We start from the raw sequence: 18,403 nt of genomic DNA, 5'->3' as shown, positions 1-18,403 counted from the left end.
CAGGGGGCCCTGGGCAACCTGATCTAGTAAACGTGTATGTTTGGTGGCCCTGCCAGGCAGGGGGGTTGGAACTACATGATCCTTGAGGTCCCTTCCAACCCGGGTCATTCTGTGATTCTGGCTCCACTCAGGAACACCCCAAATCCAAACCCAGTATCTGTAGCGCTGTCCAAACATTCCTCATACTCCAGCAGCTCAGGGCTGTGCCCACTGCCCTGGGTAGGCTGTTCCATGCACAATGTAAGGACTCACATCAGTCAGTATTTCTTTGACAGTAACTTTATTCTGGGCAGGAGACTTGACAGAGAAGGAATAACACAAACATTTATAACGTTTTTGAACAAAAAAACACTGAATAAACGAGAACCGTTATTTCTTTATAATCTGACTTTAGCAATTCCATGCTCTTCGTGTAAGTTCAAAACCGTTTTCCCTGATGAAATATCCCATGTGCACCAACAGCCCTACCCAGATACAGAATCACCACAGGACACGTGGCATTGTGGCTAATATTATGGCACTGACAGAAGACTTAGGAAGATCTGGATGGCAGAGGTGAATGAGGCCGCTGGCACATTCCTTTATTCCCAGCAGTCATTACTACACCTTATGCTTAAGGCTGAGAAGAAGCAAACAGCACAATTCCAACAACGCTTTGCATAACAATGCTGCTAAATGTTACAACACAAAGTAGGAGGCTACATACGATATATTCTGATATGCTGCTTGTCCAGCTCTCAGTGTAACCAACAGGCTGCACTCAATGCATGTCACTCAGTCAGGATAATCCTTACTGAAAAAGAACATCCTCAACATCCTTTCTTTGAGTAAAGGCTACAAGAGTGCTGCCAATATACCACCATTTTGCAGTTCTCCCACCTTGTTAAGCTAAAAGTAGCAGAAGTCATTCTGAATGTCAAAATTATTAGCTTTTTTTCCCCACAGAATATAGGCTTTTATTCAGGATAGGAGGAGTTGTGGCAAACAAAAAACAAAGAAAACCCTACATTTTCTAACACTTTTGCTGGACTGGCCAAGACTGAACACCACAAGCAAGAAAACAGGGCTGGGCTGATGGAGGTTCAGATATACACAGGCCGAGTCTGTATTCATCCTGTATCACTTTAAGCACTTGGAGCGGTCCCCATCATTAACAGAGAGAGATCTGGGCATCTCCAGGAAAGTCCTCAGGTCAGCTGCACATCTCGAGATGTGATTCTCACTCCTCCCTGCTTTGCAAGAAGCTCAGGCACATGTGGGTAGGTAGGATGAGCCCAAGCCTCAGCAGCGTGCTCTCATGACTTGTCTCCTTTCATTGGAACTGTATGTATGGAACAGACTACATAAACTGCCTATATAGGTCTAGGGATGCTTAGGATAGGTTCAGGCTATTTCCTCTTAAATCGATTATTCAGCAAAAAATAAAATAAATTAAATGCTATCTAGATATAAATACAGATATTTATTTCCACCAACATAAACAACCACCTTTACAGTTTCTAACACAAATATACATATTTCCCTTTCCACTTACCCAAACACAACATCAGCATGTGGCTTAGAATTGGAATGGTCATTGCTATGCATTAATATTGCTGCTATGGAAGCAGTTGTGTATAGTTTGCTGTTAGCACTTGTTCTTAACAAATGCCTGGCGTAGCTGGACATGGCAAGTCTTAGGCACATGCTTTCTTAATGCATAGACACTTCTGGTCCTTTTTGCCTTGTGGATTGAGTCAGTAAAAGCCAACAGTGACCAGAGCCCCTCTGGGTTCCCCATAGCACTGAGCCAGCAGCTTACTATGGGGAGGTGTTTCCTGAGTCCCGTGTGTCCTCATGGAACGAACCGAGAAGGCCGGGGTGTGTTACCAGCCTCCATCCCACAGCAGGTGCCCCTCACGGGGCATGCAGATCTCCCACTGAGGACATCACTGGCACACTTCTCTCCTTCTAAGCAGCCAGATGCCAAGAACCACAGCTGCTCCGATCCCTTCAGACACCTCATCACTACCAGACCAGCCCAATCCATTCATAAAATGAGTTTAGATGAGGTTTCCCCAAAGCTGAGCATTTCTGTACAGTTCTGTGGGACGATGTGTTTTCACAGCACGTTTCAGCTTTGAAGTTGCTCATCCAAAAATGCAGCTATAAAAGACGTTCTCCCACAGCACTGTAACCATCTCACCTACAGGACTCATCTTCTGTGGAAGGAGGTGAAGGAATAGCCAAACACTATGACCAAAATGAAGCATTTGCTGATAGCTGAACTCTGGTGCTGCTTTCCAGTGCAGAAACGACCTTCCTTTGCCTAGAACCCACTCATTCATTTTCTCCTTCAAACTGAATTGTTTTTAGCAGTCTGACGTAAGGCCTCATTCTCACCCAGTAGAGTCTGAGGGCCTAATTTACAGCAACTGATGTACTCTTCACATCACAAATGAAGACATATTGAAATGAAGAAGAATTGAAGCTTGAACATATCCAATTGCTCCAAATTTACTTTCCCCCCCCCCCAGAGTCATTAATACAGTTAAAAAAATTAAGTCAAATGCATAGATACTGTTTCCTTAAACTCTGCTGCTGGCATCTCGCTAATACTTTTAGCTTTGTAATTCTCAATACCGCCTTACATATGCATTTGGATCTTCTGTTCCCGACAACAGCAAAAACAGAACCTGATGTTTCTCCTTATCAGCCATTAGGAAACACTTAAGGAAATTTAAGAGAGGTAGGTCCACATTCTATTTCATAGAGAACAACACCAAGAGGTAACTTTGAAGCAGGACAAACAAGCAGTGTCAGGAAACCAATCTACTGATTATCCTTTACAAAACAAGATTACCCAGCTTTGGTAAAAGCAAAAGAAAGGAAAGCTGGACAGTGGACCAACAAGAGCCTTGTGAAATTCAAATAATAAATACAAGAAAGAAAAGCTTCCCACTGACTTGGGACTTCCAGCAGTCTCTCAGTGGCTGCAGAGGAGACGTTAGGCTGTTGCTCACTCATTCCTTTGGTGTCCAAAGCAAACGAGTGCACAACAGCAGCAGTGTGGCATCAAGACGCGGCATCGCCACAATTGAACAGTCTCACTTAGCACATAAGCTTTAGAAAACATCGTAACGAATGCGCCTTTCCTCACTCTTCTCTTCCAACACAATATTGCACCACTTTGCTTTTTTTTTCCTAAAAACTCGTTTTTATAAAAAATGTTGAATCCAATGAAGGAAAAGTTACAGTTTAAAAAAGTTTGTTATAAAAATGTATCGTATCAAAATGCCAAGATCTTTAAAGCCATATATACAAAAGGTATCAGATCTATGAAAATAATTGGACACAATTATATAACAAAAGTTCATACAAAAAAAAAAAAAAAAGGTACAAGATTGCATTGAAATTAATACAAATGAAAGTTAAAAAACAAAAGCAAAGTGACCTTCAGAAAGGTCTCGACCGTAGAAGATTTGCTTCTCTTAAATTTACAAGTCTATAGAACAGTAGAAAACTGTCACGTGTCTGTCACCATTTGGGAAATAGGCGCTGCTGGGAGAGCACTGCAGGTGTCACCGCTGAGCTCGGTACTTCGCAGACCAGTCAATGCGGCCATGGATCGGCTGAGCTGGGGGTGGGAGCTGCGTTACCCCGGGGGTGCTTTTAGAAGGTGAATTGAATGGTGGCCGTCCAAGATGGGGTTTCGCTGACGTCAGAGGAGCATAATCTAAGGGAGGAAAGGAGACTCCAAGAGGTTAAGGTTAATCAAGTGGCTGTCCATGCTGAAAGACAACTGGATGCAGATGTAGATCTTCACTTCTTCGGGAAACAAGCATCCTTTTTTAATAGGATTTGTTGATGTGAAGCAACATGTGTGATCCAAACCTTAAAACCCTTAAAATCTTAAAACAAGAAGCACCTAGAGTGCACCTTAGAGTCGTGAGGCCCTGCAACAGGCTGCCCAGGGAGGTTGTGGATGCCCCGTCCTTGGAGGTGTTTAAGACCAGGTTGGACGGGACCCTGGGCAACCTGATCTAGTAAATGTGTATGTTTTGGTGGCCCTGCCAGGCAGGGGGGTTGGAACTACATGATCCTTGAGGTCCCTTCCAACCCGGGTCATTCTGTTATTCTGTGATCACCTACACCATGGATTGGTAAGTGTGAATTCTGTGCCAGGTCTCGCATCAGACTCTATGTTCCATTCCAATGTCCTTATTGGTTAACAGCTGTGGTTAAAACACATAGTTCATAAACTAAATAAAACTAACTCTTTTATATACAAAGTTCTGCAAGGCTCCGAGCAGTAGTTCCAGTCACTCAAATAACTACAAATAAAGCACGGATCTATAACATAATGCTGCATATACACAGAATAACCAAAGTAACGAGCAAGGGACCAAGATGATGATGGTACCACGCTTACTTGAAGATGGATCTGCAATTGGTGCTAACTGAACTCTCTGCCCAGCACAGCCTGCTTCCTTCTTCATAAATGAAGGGATATAACCACCAGTTAGACCATTTGATCCTATAGGACCTGAAAGAAAATGCAAGGAACAGCTGTGGTCAGTGCAGTACATCTCCTGCACAGGTAACAAAGGTGCAAAGTGATGGGCCGCACTTGAGATGAAAGCTGATCAGGGACTGATAGAAACAAGAATTTTTCCAAAGATACCTGAAGTCCATGGATCCTCTGTATGCCTCTGTTTATTCCAATAAACTGGAATAGACTCATGTACCAAACCTGGCAACTCACTACCAAACTTGTCTCTACCATAAGAGAGAACAGCTTTGACTGACCTTTTGGATAACCTTTGTCCCTTTTGAAAGAAAACAGTTTTAAATAAAATCATCTAGTCATAATACAGCCGTACGCTAAAGAAGTCAGCATGGACAGACTGAGAGCACACATTCCTGTAACACTACAGAGCAGCAGAGCAGTGGAAAACACACTGTGGGAAATGATGGCAATGAGAAGGGGAAAACCTAATGACTTCCTATGAAGCTAACAAAAAAAATCAAATCAAATTAAATCAAAAAGTGGTAGAGGAGCCAGGAAGGAGCCTGGCTGTGTATATAAAGGTTCTCATGTAGTTTAGCTATTTACATTCAGCCATGCAGCTCATTACCAGGCTTAATAAAAGGAACAGGCACACTAGCATGATCTTTGGAGATGGCAATGTAGTAGAAATGGGGGACCCCAAAACACAGCTATGTGGAACTGTGGGGCCATCTTACCTGAATTTATCCTGTTAATACTTCCTCCTAAAACTGAAGCTTTTCCAGGCAAACCAGAACTGGGCCAGGGATTAGATGGAACTTCCTTGCTTGAAGTGGAGACCACGTTATTTCTTGTGTTTACTCCTATCGCAAAAAAAGTAACAATTACACGCTGAAAATCTCATTACACAGACTTGCACACATCCCATCTGATGCACAATTTTGAAGTAACTATTAAGTTCAGTGAACTCAACCAAAACCTTTTCACCCTACCATGCCTCTGGGTTACTTCCCATCCTCTCATATTCTATGAGAGGCCACAAGCCCACCTCCTGAAATTATACTTGTGTAAAGAGTCCCATTAGCGTCAATGGCTGTTTACGCCAAGGGCAGAATCCTTACCATTGAGGCCACCCGACTTCAGTGCTAGTCTCAGTATAAGTGGAGGTTGCTATTCTGGCATTCATCTCCTCCACAGAGACAGGTTTTGGATTCTATAAAATCCTAAGCTACGGCAAAGCATATTCCCATTATCAGCTAGCTTCTGTTGTTTGTGGTATTACATATCCACGAGGCAAGTTCAGGGCACTATTATTCCGAGTCTACAAGATCAGCCTTATTCTTCTTAGGGAAACAGGGAATATCCTGGCACATTATTACACATTTTTGAATACACTTTGAAATACTGAAGAGCATCTGGCTGGAGGAAAAAATGCCAGCATCCCCTTCACATAAACTGCATCCATCTCGGTTGCTAGACTGCTAGAATGTAGTCTGCATTATAGCCACCTGCAAAAGCAAGAGTGGTCCTCCTCTCTTTTCTTTAAGCAGTAGCCCCAACTCCACAGGCTCAAAGGATGAAGAATAATGTATCTGTGACTATTTCATACTATTGTTGGAATCACAAGAGGAAAAAGGAATTAGTATTTTTTTTACTAACCAGGTAGATACCTAGAATGTCTCAGGTAGTGCTGCTTTGCTGCAGAAACATGCAGTGTGGGAGTATCCTGCCGTGGGAAGAGAGCATGGGATGGTGCACTGCTGCCAGAGCCAACTGCATCCAAGGGCTTCAGGTCCAGAATGCTTTCAAATCTATAACCCAAAAATTGCTACGCTTAGTCCAATACTTATAGTATATGTTTATCCAACAGTTGACCTTCTCTCCTCCATCTCATCTCCAGGAATCATTTCCTCACTGTGTTCGCTACAGCATAAACACACAGACAACAGGGAATATATTCAGCCTGATGCCATATGAGTGCTCCTGAAAACCTGACCTGTGCTTGTAGCTCCCTTATAAATGGTTTAATCAGTTTCTATATCTCACTTAAGTTTTTCTCGACTGCCTTTAATCCATGGAAAATGCAGCTTAGGGTAATGCAAAACGTGTGGAATACACTGAAACAGTTCACAGGGCAAAAAGAAAACACATATTAAAAGATTAACCTGATTAAGCATTATTTTCAGCAGGGAAAAAGAAGCAAGGAATTGCTTAGAGACATGCACTGCTCATGAAAGAAGATGCTGCAACTGAAAGGTCAGCACTCAACAAGAAGCCATGACAAAGTAATAGATAGGAAAACTGCACATTCTTGACTGGCATGAATGTTTCTAGATCCATAGAAAGCATAAAGAGCAACATTATGGAGAAAAAAAAAAGAGAGAGAGAAAAATAAAAAATGATTGAAATGTAAGGAAATAAGTTCAAATATAACAAAACCCAACTTACCTACAAATAGTTTCATCATTCTGCCTCTTTTTGTTTTTCAAGTCCACCCTCGTGACAGAAGAGCTGAAATCAAGGTCTTCCAAGTCATCCCACTCTTCAGAATTCTTCACTGGCCTAGCAAGATGTCCCCACCTTCGCCTGGCTTTTGGTTTAAGTTCACCATTTATGTTCTCAGTCCCAGTAGATGCTTTCTATTACAATGATTGGAAAACAAAACAAAACAAAACCCCAGACATTTACAACATGAACCAGGTGAGAAGACTAAAGCGTCTTTTTTCCTGTCTTAAAGGACAGGACTGGAAGCAGAGCTGTAGCAGAAATCTAGCCTTCATTAAGCTTGCTAAGAACACAGTGTGTAGCCTATAGACATCACTACTTATCTTCTCCTTTTTATCCTACACCATAATATCTTACACTGACAGAAGAATAGATTTTTCAGGTCCCATTTCCAATTCTACTTATCTCTCACTGCACAGCTTCAGAAAAACTAGCTCACTCTTGAGTATTATTTCTTGATCCATCTTGGGAGTACCAAACCACAATTACCTTCATGTTTTCACAAGCCCGTACCTAGACATTTATAAAATATATTTTACTTGTGGCAATTGAACTTAGTGCAAATCAGTACATGGCCAGTACAGACAGACTTAAGTAAAAACTAATTGCTTGCAAGAAGCATTTACACTTCTTTAGTCACCTAACCAGCCTTCTTTAATCAGAAGAAGTGGCACGTTCTTGTTCTGAAAAGGAACCTGTTGTCTTCCATGGCAAGTACAGAAGCTTGAACAGACTAGCTGTCCTGGTCACGTAATCTGGAAGACTCAAATGGTCTAAAGTAACACCTCACCATCTCAATTCAATACCATTTAGTTCAGTACTTTTTTCTATGGAATCAAACCCATTAATACTCCGACTCCTGTACATCATTTCAGTCAGATAAAATCATCCTTCAAATATGCTACTCCACAAAGGGAAACATAAAATGCTCTGAAATGAGAAATCAACTTGCTTGTTTTATAGCAATCAGGTTTAGATTTCAACATACTAACTTCCAGTTTATGATAGATATCAATTGCTGCTGTTTTTTCCCCATTTCCTATACTTTTAGCACAATATAAGAATCTTATGCAAGAGAACAAGTAAAAAACTAAACATAACTAAAGAAAATCTGTATGCTAGACGAACCTTTACCTGTTGTGGAACCTTATTGTGAATTGCAGGCAGATGAACCTGGTTTGATTTGTCCTCCTGTAAATATTTACTGTGATCAGTCCCAGAGTTGTCTTTCTTACATGGATAGACCAAATGTTCAGAAGTTTGGCTTTGCTGAAACGACCGTGAAGAAATGCGGGCATGGGATTTTGAAGGAGGTTGTGCTGGAGGAACAGGCTTAATATGCAGAGATGATTTATCATGGAGTTCCTTTTGTCTCGTCAGCTCTTGAAGGCCTAAAGCATGTCCAACCTGGAAGTACGGATATCGAAGCGCCTAAAACATAATGAAGATGTTAGGAGACAGCTTAGGAATCTACAGTTTTTAAACTTACTCTATGGGACAGCACAAATTTTATTTCAGTTTTCTGGGAGTAGAAAACAACAGGTGCTCCTATCTGAACACCAGGAAATACTTTGAGAATGACTAAGCACTGGTACACAGAAGCTTTGGAGGAGTCTCCATCCTTGGAGATACTCAAAAACTGTATGGACATGGTCTGTGCAGCCTGCTCTGGGTGGCCCTGCTGAGCAGGAAGGTTGGAGCAGATGGACTGAGAGGCCCCTCCCAACCTCAGCCGCTCTGTGATTCTGTCACACATATCAACAGCAATGAAAGTACAGCACCACAGCCTTCAGCACATCCTGCCTTTATAATTGACTGTGACTGTGTTATACTTCATGTAGGTGTACATACACAGCAATCACGCATTTGATCATTGAGGACACACCTCAAGAAACCGATGCTGCATGCAACAGATTAATAACTTCTCTTTGCCTTGGGAATTGTTCTTGGCTTCTGCTCTTTCCCCTTCCAAGAACTGCATTCTTGAGCAACTGTTGAACTTGAACTGTCTATACACAGTGACTTGCAGTGGAAACAAGAGTCATATGCAGAAACAAGAAAGAAAACAAAATCAAACCTGGCTCGCTGTTGGCCGCTTTTTGGGGTCCCACTGCAGCATGTCTCTCATCAGTTGCACTGCCTCACTGCTAGCATTAGGTATGAGGGTTTTTAAGTTGTTAGGTACACACTGAGGCCAGCGAAAATTCATGGAGGATGAAAGCTGGTAGCCTTCAGGCCAGTCATTCTGAGAAAACAAAATTTCCAAACACAAAGAAAATCCAAGTGTAAAATATCATAGTGCCTAAAAGCACTAGCATATATTCTCTGATCAGTTACAGACTGCAACCATTCAGTGGCCAGCTAAAGCATTTTGAAGGTTTCACTAAGAATTTTCACCTCAAAGCTCTAGTGGGAAGTAAGGGCTTTATATTTGATCATGTCATGCACAAATGTGAACAGGACATAGGAGCTGGCTATGCTTTTTTTATCCTCTTGAAGTATAGCATGAAATGAAAGAAACAATGAAATTTCAATGTCAAGATAAATCACAGTCCAATGACTTAGTTTGCTATTGAGGAGTCTATTTCTCCTCTACAAATCAATTTTTACAGTATAACTACATCATGCTTATGTAGTAAGCGTAAAGTCAGGTAAAATTCTGTCTTGCAGATCATTATTGCAGAGTGAAATGTTACTACACCTACCTTCTTTGGTGTCCCCAAAACTTGGCAAATTTTGAATATTGTATCAATTTCACTGGCGCCTGGGAAGAGAGGCCTCAGTGTGTAAACTTCTGCCATTATGCAACCAACAGCCCAAATATCTATTGGAGAGCTATAGCTGGTGGATCTAAGAAGGACTTCAGGAGCCCTGTACCTGTGAGAGAAGAATAGAGAGAAACAAATTGTAATCATCAACACAATTCAAATCCAGTTTATTGAAGCTTTTTTCAGCATAAATACAAGTTTCACAAAAAGGATGAACCAGGAGAGGTATTATATTCTGCCTAAGTGTTACAGATGCTTATTTACGAGCTTCGTTTTAAGACCTGCAGATTCCCACAACATCAAGAAATACTTGCACTTACCATCTTGTGGATACATAATCAGTGTAGGGAGGTCTAGATCGGATTTCTCTGGCTAAGCCAAAGTCTGCTATTTTCACAAGTTCTGGTCCCATACAAAGGAGGTTTTCAGGTTTCAAATCTCTGTGAAAGAATCCTAAAATTCAAATGAAATATTGATGTGCATTGCAATGGCACACTCAGCTGTTACCTTTACTTTCCACCTACGTTGTTTTAATTCTTACTGCTGAAGCTTGAGTAGCACCACACAGAACTGAATGGTTTCAATGCTCAAGAAAGCCACTCAGTACAATGATTGTTCAACAGTCTATGAAGAACTAATCAACTATTTTATAACAATTCTGAGCACTCAGGCAACTCCCTTTCAGGTGACTCTTCCTTTAAAAAAAAATACAAATACTATTTTAATGTTAGCTTTATTCTGATGGAAAGTGTGCAAGGAAATGATCAAAACTTCCTACTTCAAAGCTTTTTTAAACAATAGAAATTGAAATAGCAGGTAACTTTTGTACTTGTAAGCTGTTTTTTTCCCCCATATGAGAACTTCTTAATAGTCTGCAGGCACTGATACGCATCATCCTGTCAGGCAGTGGATCTCAGTATATTTTTTTTCTTTTTCTAGAGCTCTCTGCATTCAGCAAATAATAAACAGAGCAAGATATCCTTTATTGTCAATCTCATGTGACATCTAAATCTACCAGGAGTATGGCCATTAGCATCAGACAACTTATAGAAGATGGCTAGCTGCCCATTACAGAATGTGGAAATATATAGAGAAGAAACTAAGCAAACCTCCAAAATGCAACATCAGGCAGCTATAAAATATGGATACCTGCCCTCTATTTTCTGTAACCCAAAGTTCTAGTTTAGTGTTACCTGCAGAATCATAGAATAGCTCAGGTTGGAAAAGACCTAACAGATCATTGAGTTCAACCATAGCCTAATCATACTACCCCAACTAACAACCCTCAGCTAACTCATGTCCCTGAGCACCACATCCAAACGGCTCTTAAACACATCGAGGGATGGTGACTCAACCACTTCCCTGGGCAGCCTATTGCAGTGCTTAATAACCCTTTCCATAAAGAAGTGTTTCCTAATATCCAGCCTAAGCTTACCCTAGTGCAACTTGAGGACATTTCCCCTTGTCCTGTCACCAGTGAAAAGAGACCAACCCCACTCTCACTGCAAACACCTTTCAGGTATTTGAAGAGAGCAGTAAGAGAGCACTCTTCTGACCACTCCCTTAGTAATGTATTTGTACTCACTGAAACAAACAAAAGCACAGAGATCACCCCACTCTAACTCAAAGTATTTACAGCTAAAACATAGCTTACCATGTTTATGGATAAACGCAAGCCCTTGCAGGATCTGATACATAATATTCCTAACTGTAGCTTCAGGAAACAGTTTGTTTCTATAGGACAAAAAGGAAAAAAAAAGAGAAAATAAATGCTAATTATTAGGTTTACAACCTAATACCTTTATCTGCTACCACCTTTATCTGCTCCTACAGCCAACTTCTCAGACTTCCTTAGTTTTTGAAATTACAACAGAAAGAAGATTCCTCTACGGTCCCTTAACACAGAAATAGTACCTCAAACTAAGATGTAAGAAAATTATCCTGACCAATCGAATCTTTTGAATGAGATGTCTGACCAGTCTGAGAGCCAGCTAAACTGAAGAGAACATGATGCACGACATACTTCCAGACATCTGCCTTTTTTTTTTGGTTGTCATAAGGAGGTAGACTATATTCAGCATTTCTATGAATTTCTGTGATAATGCGTAGAGATCACTGGTCTGGATGTTAGGCACTAGAATTATTTTCTTAAGCTTGGTTATTTCATTCAATTAAAGATCAGCATCTGCACCTATATGCACAATTTAGTGAAAGTTGTGAAAGCAATCTACAATTAGGCCATTCACAGTTACTATTTCGATCACTTATTATTTACTTATTTGAGAAAGCCAAATCAGAAGGGTAGGAAGTAACTGCCTCTAATAGAAAATCATTGCCAGTTGGAGTACTTATCTAGAAATCAGAAGTTCAATGCCTCTTCAGCCTGAGAGACATTAAAAGTCCACAGTTCCTAATTTTCAAGAGTATCCATTTTATCTACCAGGCTAATCTGAGAAGAGACACTGGAGACTCTCCTAAAACTGTCTGAGAAATGCTCAAAGGGGACAGACAGAGCTCCTGCTGTATCACACAGACTTAAGCCATGGTGATCTGAATATAAGCAAAATTCCAATTCCTCTGAAAAACAGCAGAAGTGTTAAAAGTAAGCTGGATGAGCACATTACACAAGTGATTAGGAGTGGGTGATGCTCTTACATACCTTTCTTTCATTAACTGATAAAGATTTTCCTTCATGTACTCAAACACAAAATAGAGATGATCATTTTCCCTGATAACTTCTTTCAGCTTTACTACGTTGGCATGGTTTAGCTTCTTCAAAGACTGGAAACAGAAAACACAAACAGGATTTTACAAGGGTCTTACTCAAGCAAAAACAAAAAGATGATTTCACTGATGCAAGAGACTTGGCTCCAAAACTTATCATTTTAAATAATCAGACAGCTAAGAGACTAAAGACCAGATTTTCAAATATTGTTACCTGAATTGTATACACATCTCAATCAGCATAATGCACGGCTGGTCCCCCATAGATAAGCTGCCTGGCAGCACAGCAGGTACCAAAACAATGATATTTTCTCTATATGTAGCTTCCTACTGACAGAATTTGCAGCACTTGCACTGATGACAGCCAGGTCAGACTCAGAACTAAGTATAACCCTGGAAATCGTTGTTGGTTCTTCATCCTCTCTCCTTTCTAGAGTTTCTGTTCACTCATTCTTGCAGTAGCAACACAGTTGTACTAGAAGAAAACGGATCACACTGCAAGAAGAGTGACCCAGGTATGTTTGCAACAGTCTGCAAAGCCCAGAAATTAAGGGAGACCTTAAAAACATATCCTTCATGCTTTGCTAGAGTCAGAATGTCATGCTACATAACTGTCTCCAAACCAATTACCCAGACAAAAATCAGCTGCATAAACAAAGGTTACAGTTAAGTGAAGACCAGGTGTTCTCCAGCTCCACAAAACACACCACCCAACTCCAGGTTTTATGATAAGAAAGCTATCTCACTCACTCACCACTATCAGTGGAAACAACTCTATACAGCCCTATGCATTTTCTTCTTAAAACTACGGTACCTGTCTGACATTACTGTCACCCCACTCAAATGCAAAGGGACAGGAAACAGAACTGTAGCAACACCTTCCACAGTAATTTTGTGGGAGACTTTTTTTGCCAAAAGAGGTAGAAATAATTTGTTGTTACCCAAATATGTGTCAGAGATCTTTTAATTTAAGTCAGCCACTGAATGAAGCAAGTACCTTGACTTCCCGAAGGTTCATGCATTCCTCCCAGGAATAAAACTTTCTCTTCATTCTACAACAGTAGAGGGAAAAACAATTAATATGTGGTCAACATCAGCAGCAGTCTTAGATCCAGAAGTCTCATTACAGCTCAGGAATTCAAATCCACCTTCTAAACATAAAGCGTCATCTCCATTGTCAAAAAACTTTGAATTTTTAGACAAAGTACATTCTAGTACAATTTTAAAGCAATAGCATTATGTGGGATGCCCTATTTTGCATATGTATCCTTTGCAGAGATGTAAGAGCCATCAGCAAGTGGGAATATATCATTTCTTTCTAGTATTCTTACTCTGGTGAAGAATATAATGGTAAAAAGAACAAGGGCAACAACAGCCATGATTGAGTCAGACTAAGTTCTGAAACAAACCTACTAAAAATCAAGTTACATCATGTCATGAGCTTTCCAATTTCATCATATCCTATTAGTTCCTCTCCGGTCTATTTTGATTTCTTTGTGATTTTTATACCTAAAATTTCCCCTATGCATTTTATTTATTTTTCAGTGCCCACTGCTCCCTTGATAGTTTTCTATAGTTTCCTATAGTTTCCTTTCCCCAGGGAGGTGGTTGAATCGCCATCCCTGGATGTGTTTAAGAGCCGTTTGGATGTGGTGCTCAGGGATATGATTTAGCAGAGGGTTGTTAGAGTTATGGTACTATGGTTAGGCTGTGGTTGGACTTGATGATCTTCAAGGTCTTTTCCAACATGGGTAATTCTATGATATGGTATGATACCACACCAATTGCTTTTCCAGTTTTGCCCTTCCTTCCAAGCTCACAAGCAACTCTGCTTCAACAGGAACAAAGTGCACGACAGATCTTTTCTATCCTAATCCAAAATACAGCTGTGGAAATTACTAATGTGTAAAGCATGGTCTTACATGCTCAAACATTCTGATTGTGAATCAGCTCTTTCACATAACAAGAAACCCAGAATGAAAGCAGTATGTGTACATAGACAGAACAGCACAGATTACTGTTAGTCTGGATTTCAGAGGGAATGAGATACCCTTTGAAGATTGGAGTCTTTGTCAGTAAGAATCCATTACTTACTATTATTGCAGTGATTTTCCAGCTTGAAATCAGTTCTTTTCACTTCTGCTCTTAGTAATGGGTTGGCATTCAAATGTAAGAGAACAAACTACTATTTTCTGGTATGTTCTGAAACATTTGAGTTTCTACCATGATGCAAAACGAAAATCAAAAGCGATTCTGGCAACGCTTGGTGCAGGTAAAACATCCTCAGCACAGAGAATTTGCTGAAGCCAACTACTGACTGTTCATACAAAACAACATTGTACTGAAAGCTCTTTTGACAACTACACCCCTGGGTCAAGGCTGGTATTGCAGGAAAGTAACTGCAGTACAATACACCTCTTACCACAACCAGGACAAATAAGTCTTTTACAAACCAAGGTCATAACGGAAGCAACAGAGAAAAAAAATGAGAAAATCAAGCAGATTTCTCCAAGACTATTAAGGAAAAACATAAGCTGAAATTACTAAAATTAATAGAATAAAAAATTAATTGCCACATCAGATCTCGTTTTCTTCACCACTGCAGTATTAACAAGATACTGGGAATTAGACCATGAAATGTACGTCCTGTGTACGCAGCATGGAAGAGACTGCAGATTCCCAAAGCAGCATTGCAGAATAGTCTAAATAACATACATGCATCAGACAGCACATAGTAGCTGAGCACCATTACAATATATCTATGTATTTCAGCCTTTTATTTTCTGCTGGAGCTCAGGAGAATACACAGAACTTCTCCTGAGGAAGCATATAGAGCTCAGCTGCAATCTGGAGAGCTTGAGCCGGTACACGACTGAAAAGAAAAACTGGGACCATCCAGCATTAGCTAAGAAAGGAGAATACTTACTTTTTAATGGCTATTAGCTCCCCAGATTCAATGCTTCTCCCTAGGAGGACAGAGCCGTAGGTCCCATCACCAAGCTGTCTGATAGTTGTATACCTATTCATGATGAGGATACTTTAGTTGCAAGCGCATTTGAGTCCTTAGTGTTTCTTCTCCGACTGTAACCAGTTCTTTCTGTGGCAGCATAAATACAGAGCACTCAGGACAGTGTCAACAGTTGCAGGAATCATGTTTTCAAGACTTAGCCTTTGGTCTGAAAGCACAGAACATAATCCACTTGATTTCTGTATCCTTCCAAGATTGCTCACTTTCAGACCCCATTCTCTCCTCAAAGAAAGAGACCTCAGAAGCTATAATCAAATACCTGCCTCAGTTCCCCACCAGAAACAGACAGCTTTGATCTGGATACAATGGTTCCCCAAGTCCCCTGCAGCCACTGAGTCTGGTCCCTGCTTTCTTTTTCCTCCAGCTCTCAGAAGACAGCAGCGTGACTTTTGCCTTTTGAAACCTGCATCTCAGCAGAGGCATTCCAAAACCTTGCCTTATTTCACAAAGCCAAATGACTATTGTCAAAGGATGACATTGTTTGAACTCTGTAATCAATATCAGTGCAGAGCCACAACTCTGTATTTGCGGGATGTTGCTAAGATTCTTTGGTTTTAGTTATCTAAGCCTGCCAGTCCCACTAATACAGGAGAAACACAAATTAGGAAATAGAGTGACAACACACCCTTGGCCAGTTTTACAGATCATGTAGGAGAAAAGCAACCTGCTTCAACCTAGAGCATCTTCAAGAATGGCAATGAAGCAGGTGAAGGTTTCCAAAGAAAAGGTAAACAAGGCCCAGCCCCATATTTTGTACTGCTCACCAAAGGACCACAGAGCTGCCAGGACAGCACTTTCTCATTTTATTTGCTTTATTAGCTCCAATTCCAATTACATTGCATTTTATTGTGTTACCTTGTATTCTGCTGTCATATTCAGTAAATTAGTTTTTTTTTTTCCCTTAGTTTACTGTCTCTGTTTTGCTTTTAGACCCATCTCCCTACCTCCTTCCCCCCTTTCTGGCGCATGGGTTCGTGGGTCCCCCTATCCCAATTAGTCACTGCACTGGGCCAAATTGGACCAGAAAACTGCTGACAACACCAGCATAGAATAAAGTGACTGATCCCACACCCAACCCCGGCAATAACTCCGTGGGTGTCCGCTTTGATTTACACATCTTTGTTTCAATTTAAAGCAAAGCACAGAGTTCACTTCCCAGGGACTCGTGGTGCCCAAGGCAGTGACTGTGCCGTGAATCCTGTGGTAAAACACACTTAGAATCCCAGCCTCACAGCACACCCCAGGCTGCAAGGAACACACAAGGACCGTGAAGTCCAGCTCCCAACTCCACACAGGACCACTCAAAAATCCAAACCCAATGAGCACTGTCCAAACACTCCCTGAACTCCTACAGCTCAGAGCTGTGACTACGGCCCTGGGCAGCCTGTTCCATGCCCAATGCCCTCTGCTGCTGAATCTCTTCCTAACCCCCAGCTGCCCCTCCCCCAGCACATCCTCAAGCTGTTCCCTGGTCTCACTGGTCGCTCATTTAGAAAGACGCTGGTTTAAAAGGCTGTGGGCGGATTACAGAAGGTCTGGACACCCAGGCCACACAAATCTATACTGAGACTGTTACTTTACCTGTTAAACCGAATAATAATGTAAAAGAACCCTAAAAAGCAAGCGTTAGACTCCCACAGATGTGCATGACACTGAAGCCAGCTGGAGCTGCGCGTACTTATTTAACAGAATCACAGAATGACCGGGGTTGGAAGGGACCTCAAGGATCATGTAGTTCCAACCCCCCTGCCTGGCAGGGCCACCAAACATACCCACCTTTACTAGATCAGGTTGCCCAGGGCCCCGTCCAACCTGGTCTTGAACACCTCCAAGGACGGGGCATCCACAACCTCCCTGGGCAGCCTGTTCCAGGGCCTAACCACTCTCCTAGTGAAGAACTTCCCCCTAACATCCAACCTAAATCTTCCTTCTTTTAACTTAAAACCATTTCCCCTAGTCCTGCTGGAGACATCCCTACGCCATCCCACAACACACGCATGCAGCCCAGTGACAGGGCTTCGCTCCTCAATGAGATGCTCCCAGGCAGAACAGCCCGGACGCCCTTTAGCACAAAGCCACCACAAAATGGGCTGTACGCGTCTTCCTCACCACACCACCTCAACACCTCAACACGATTCAGTGCCTCCTGCCCGCAGTCACGCCGTGTATCCGAGCAGCTCGCCCCGCCGCCCCACAACACAAGCGCTGGCACTACGCCTGGCGGCCCTGGGGCGGCTCTCTCCTCCAGGCCCGGCGGCTGAAGCCCGGCCCGCAGCGGCCGCCACGTCCCCGCCGGCTGCAGCGGCTCCATCCCCGAGCAACCGGGCACCTCCTCCGCTCCTAAAAACACTCAGCGCGGCGGGCACGGATAAGGGCGAGGAGGCCATGAGTTAAGACACATACGTGTGTGATTTCCTCCAGAAAAAAAGCGTTACACTGAGTGGCCTGAATTCTATTTAGAGAACCAGCTGGAGCAGCAGGGCGGCACGGGGAAATCTTGTCACTGAGCTAGATGGGCACGGAGCCGTGATGGGCTCAGCGCCGTGATGATGGGCTCAGAGCCGTGATGGGCTCAGCGCCGTGATGATGGGCAGGCAGCCGTGCCTTCAGCCGCCACGCAGCGCCAGCCCCGCCAGCTCTCATCCCTAACAGCCGCCCGGCCGCCCCGCCCGGCACGGGCCGCCCCGCATTGCCCCGCGGTACTCACTCATGGCACGGCAGCGGCTCCTCGCTCTGCCGGCACCGCCGCGCTCCGTGTCGGGGCGAGGCCCGCAGCCCAGCACGGCGTGCCGGAACTGGCGCCATCCAGCGGAGACGGAGCCTCCCCCGGGATGGCCGCCCGAGCGGGACTACGGCTCCCGGCAGCCTCCGCTCCTCAAGACCGGGTCG

General features: G+C 42.6%; 1 protein-coding gene across 3 annotated transcripts; it reads right to left on the bottom strand.

The window, feature by feature from the left end:
• Nucleotides 1-263: 263 nt before the first annotated feature.
• CILK1 (ciliogenesis associated kinase 1) lies at nucleotides 264-18,336 on the bottom strand. 3 transcript variants are annotated; one of them, XM_015859237.1, is made up of 14 exons: nucleotides 18,222-18,336; nucleotides 15,413-15,662; nucleotides 13,484-13,538; nucleotides 12,422-12,543; nucleotides 11,417-11,496; nucleotides 10,083-10,215; nucleotides 9,700-9,871; nucleotides 9,072-9,239; nucleotides 8,123-8,425; nucleotides 6,938-7,128; nucleotides 6,149-6,300; nucleotides 5,227-5,352; nucleotides 4,412-4,525; nucleotides 264-3,715 (listed from the first exon to the last, which is right to left on the bottom strand). In XM_015859237.1, the coding sequence occupies exons 2-14, from the start codon at nucleotides 15,511-15,513 to the stop codon at nucleotides 3,561-3,563; spliced, it is 1,872 nt and encodes a 623-aa protein (XP_015714723.1). In that variant the 5' UTR covers nucleotides 15,514-15,662; nucleotides 18,222-18,336; the 3' UTR covers nucleotides 264-3,560. The 3 variants fall into 3 exon arrangements, with proteins under 3 accessions (XP_015714723.1, XP_015714725.1, XP_015714724.1); XM_015859239.1 differs by having other exon boundaries at nucleotides 8,129-8,425; XM_015859238.1 differs by having other exon boundaries at nucleotides 15,413-15,583.
• Nucleotides 18,337-18,403: the final 67 nt, after the last annotated feature.

Source organism: Coturnix japonica, chromosome 3 (assembly GCF_001577835.2).
Source record: "Coturnix japonica isolate 7356 chromosome 3, Coturnix japonica 2.1, whole genome shotgun sequence".
NCBI classification, from domain to species: Eukaryota; Metazoa; Chordata; class Aves; order Galliformes; family Phasianidae; genus Coturnix; species Coturnix japonica.
This window is presented reverse-complemented; position numbering and strand designations above follow the sequence as displayed.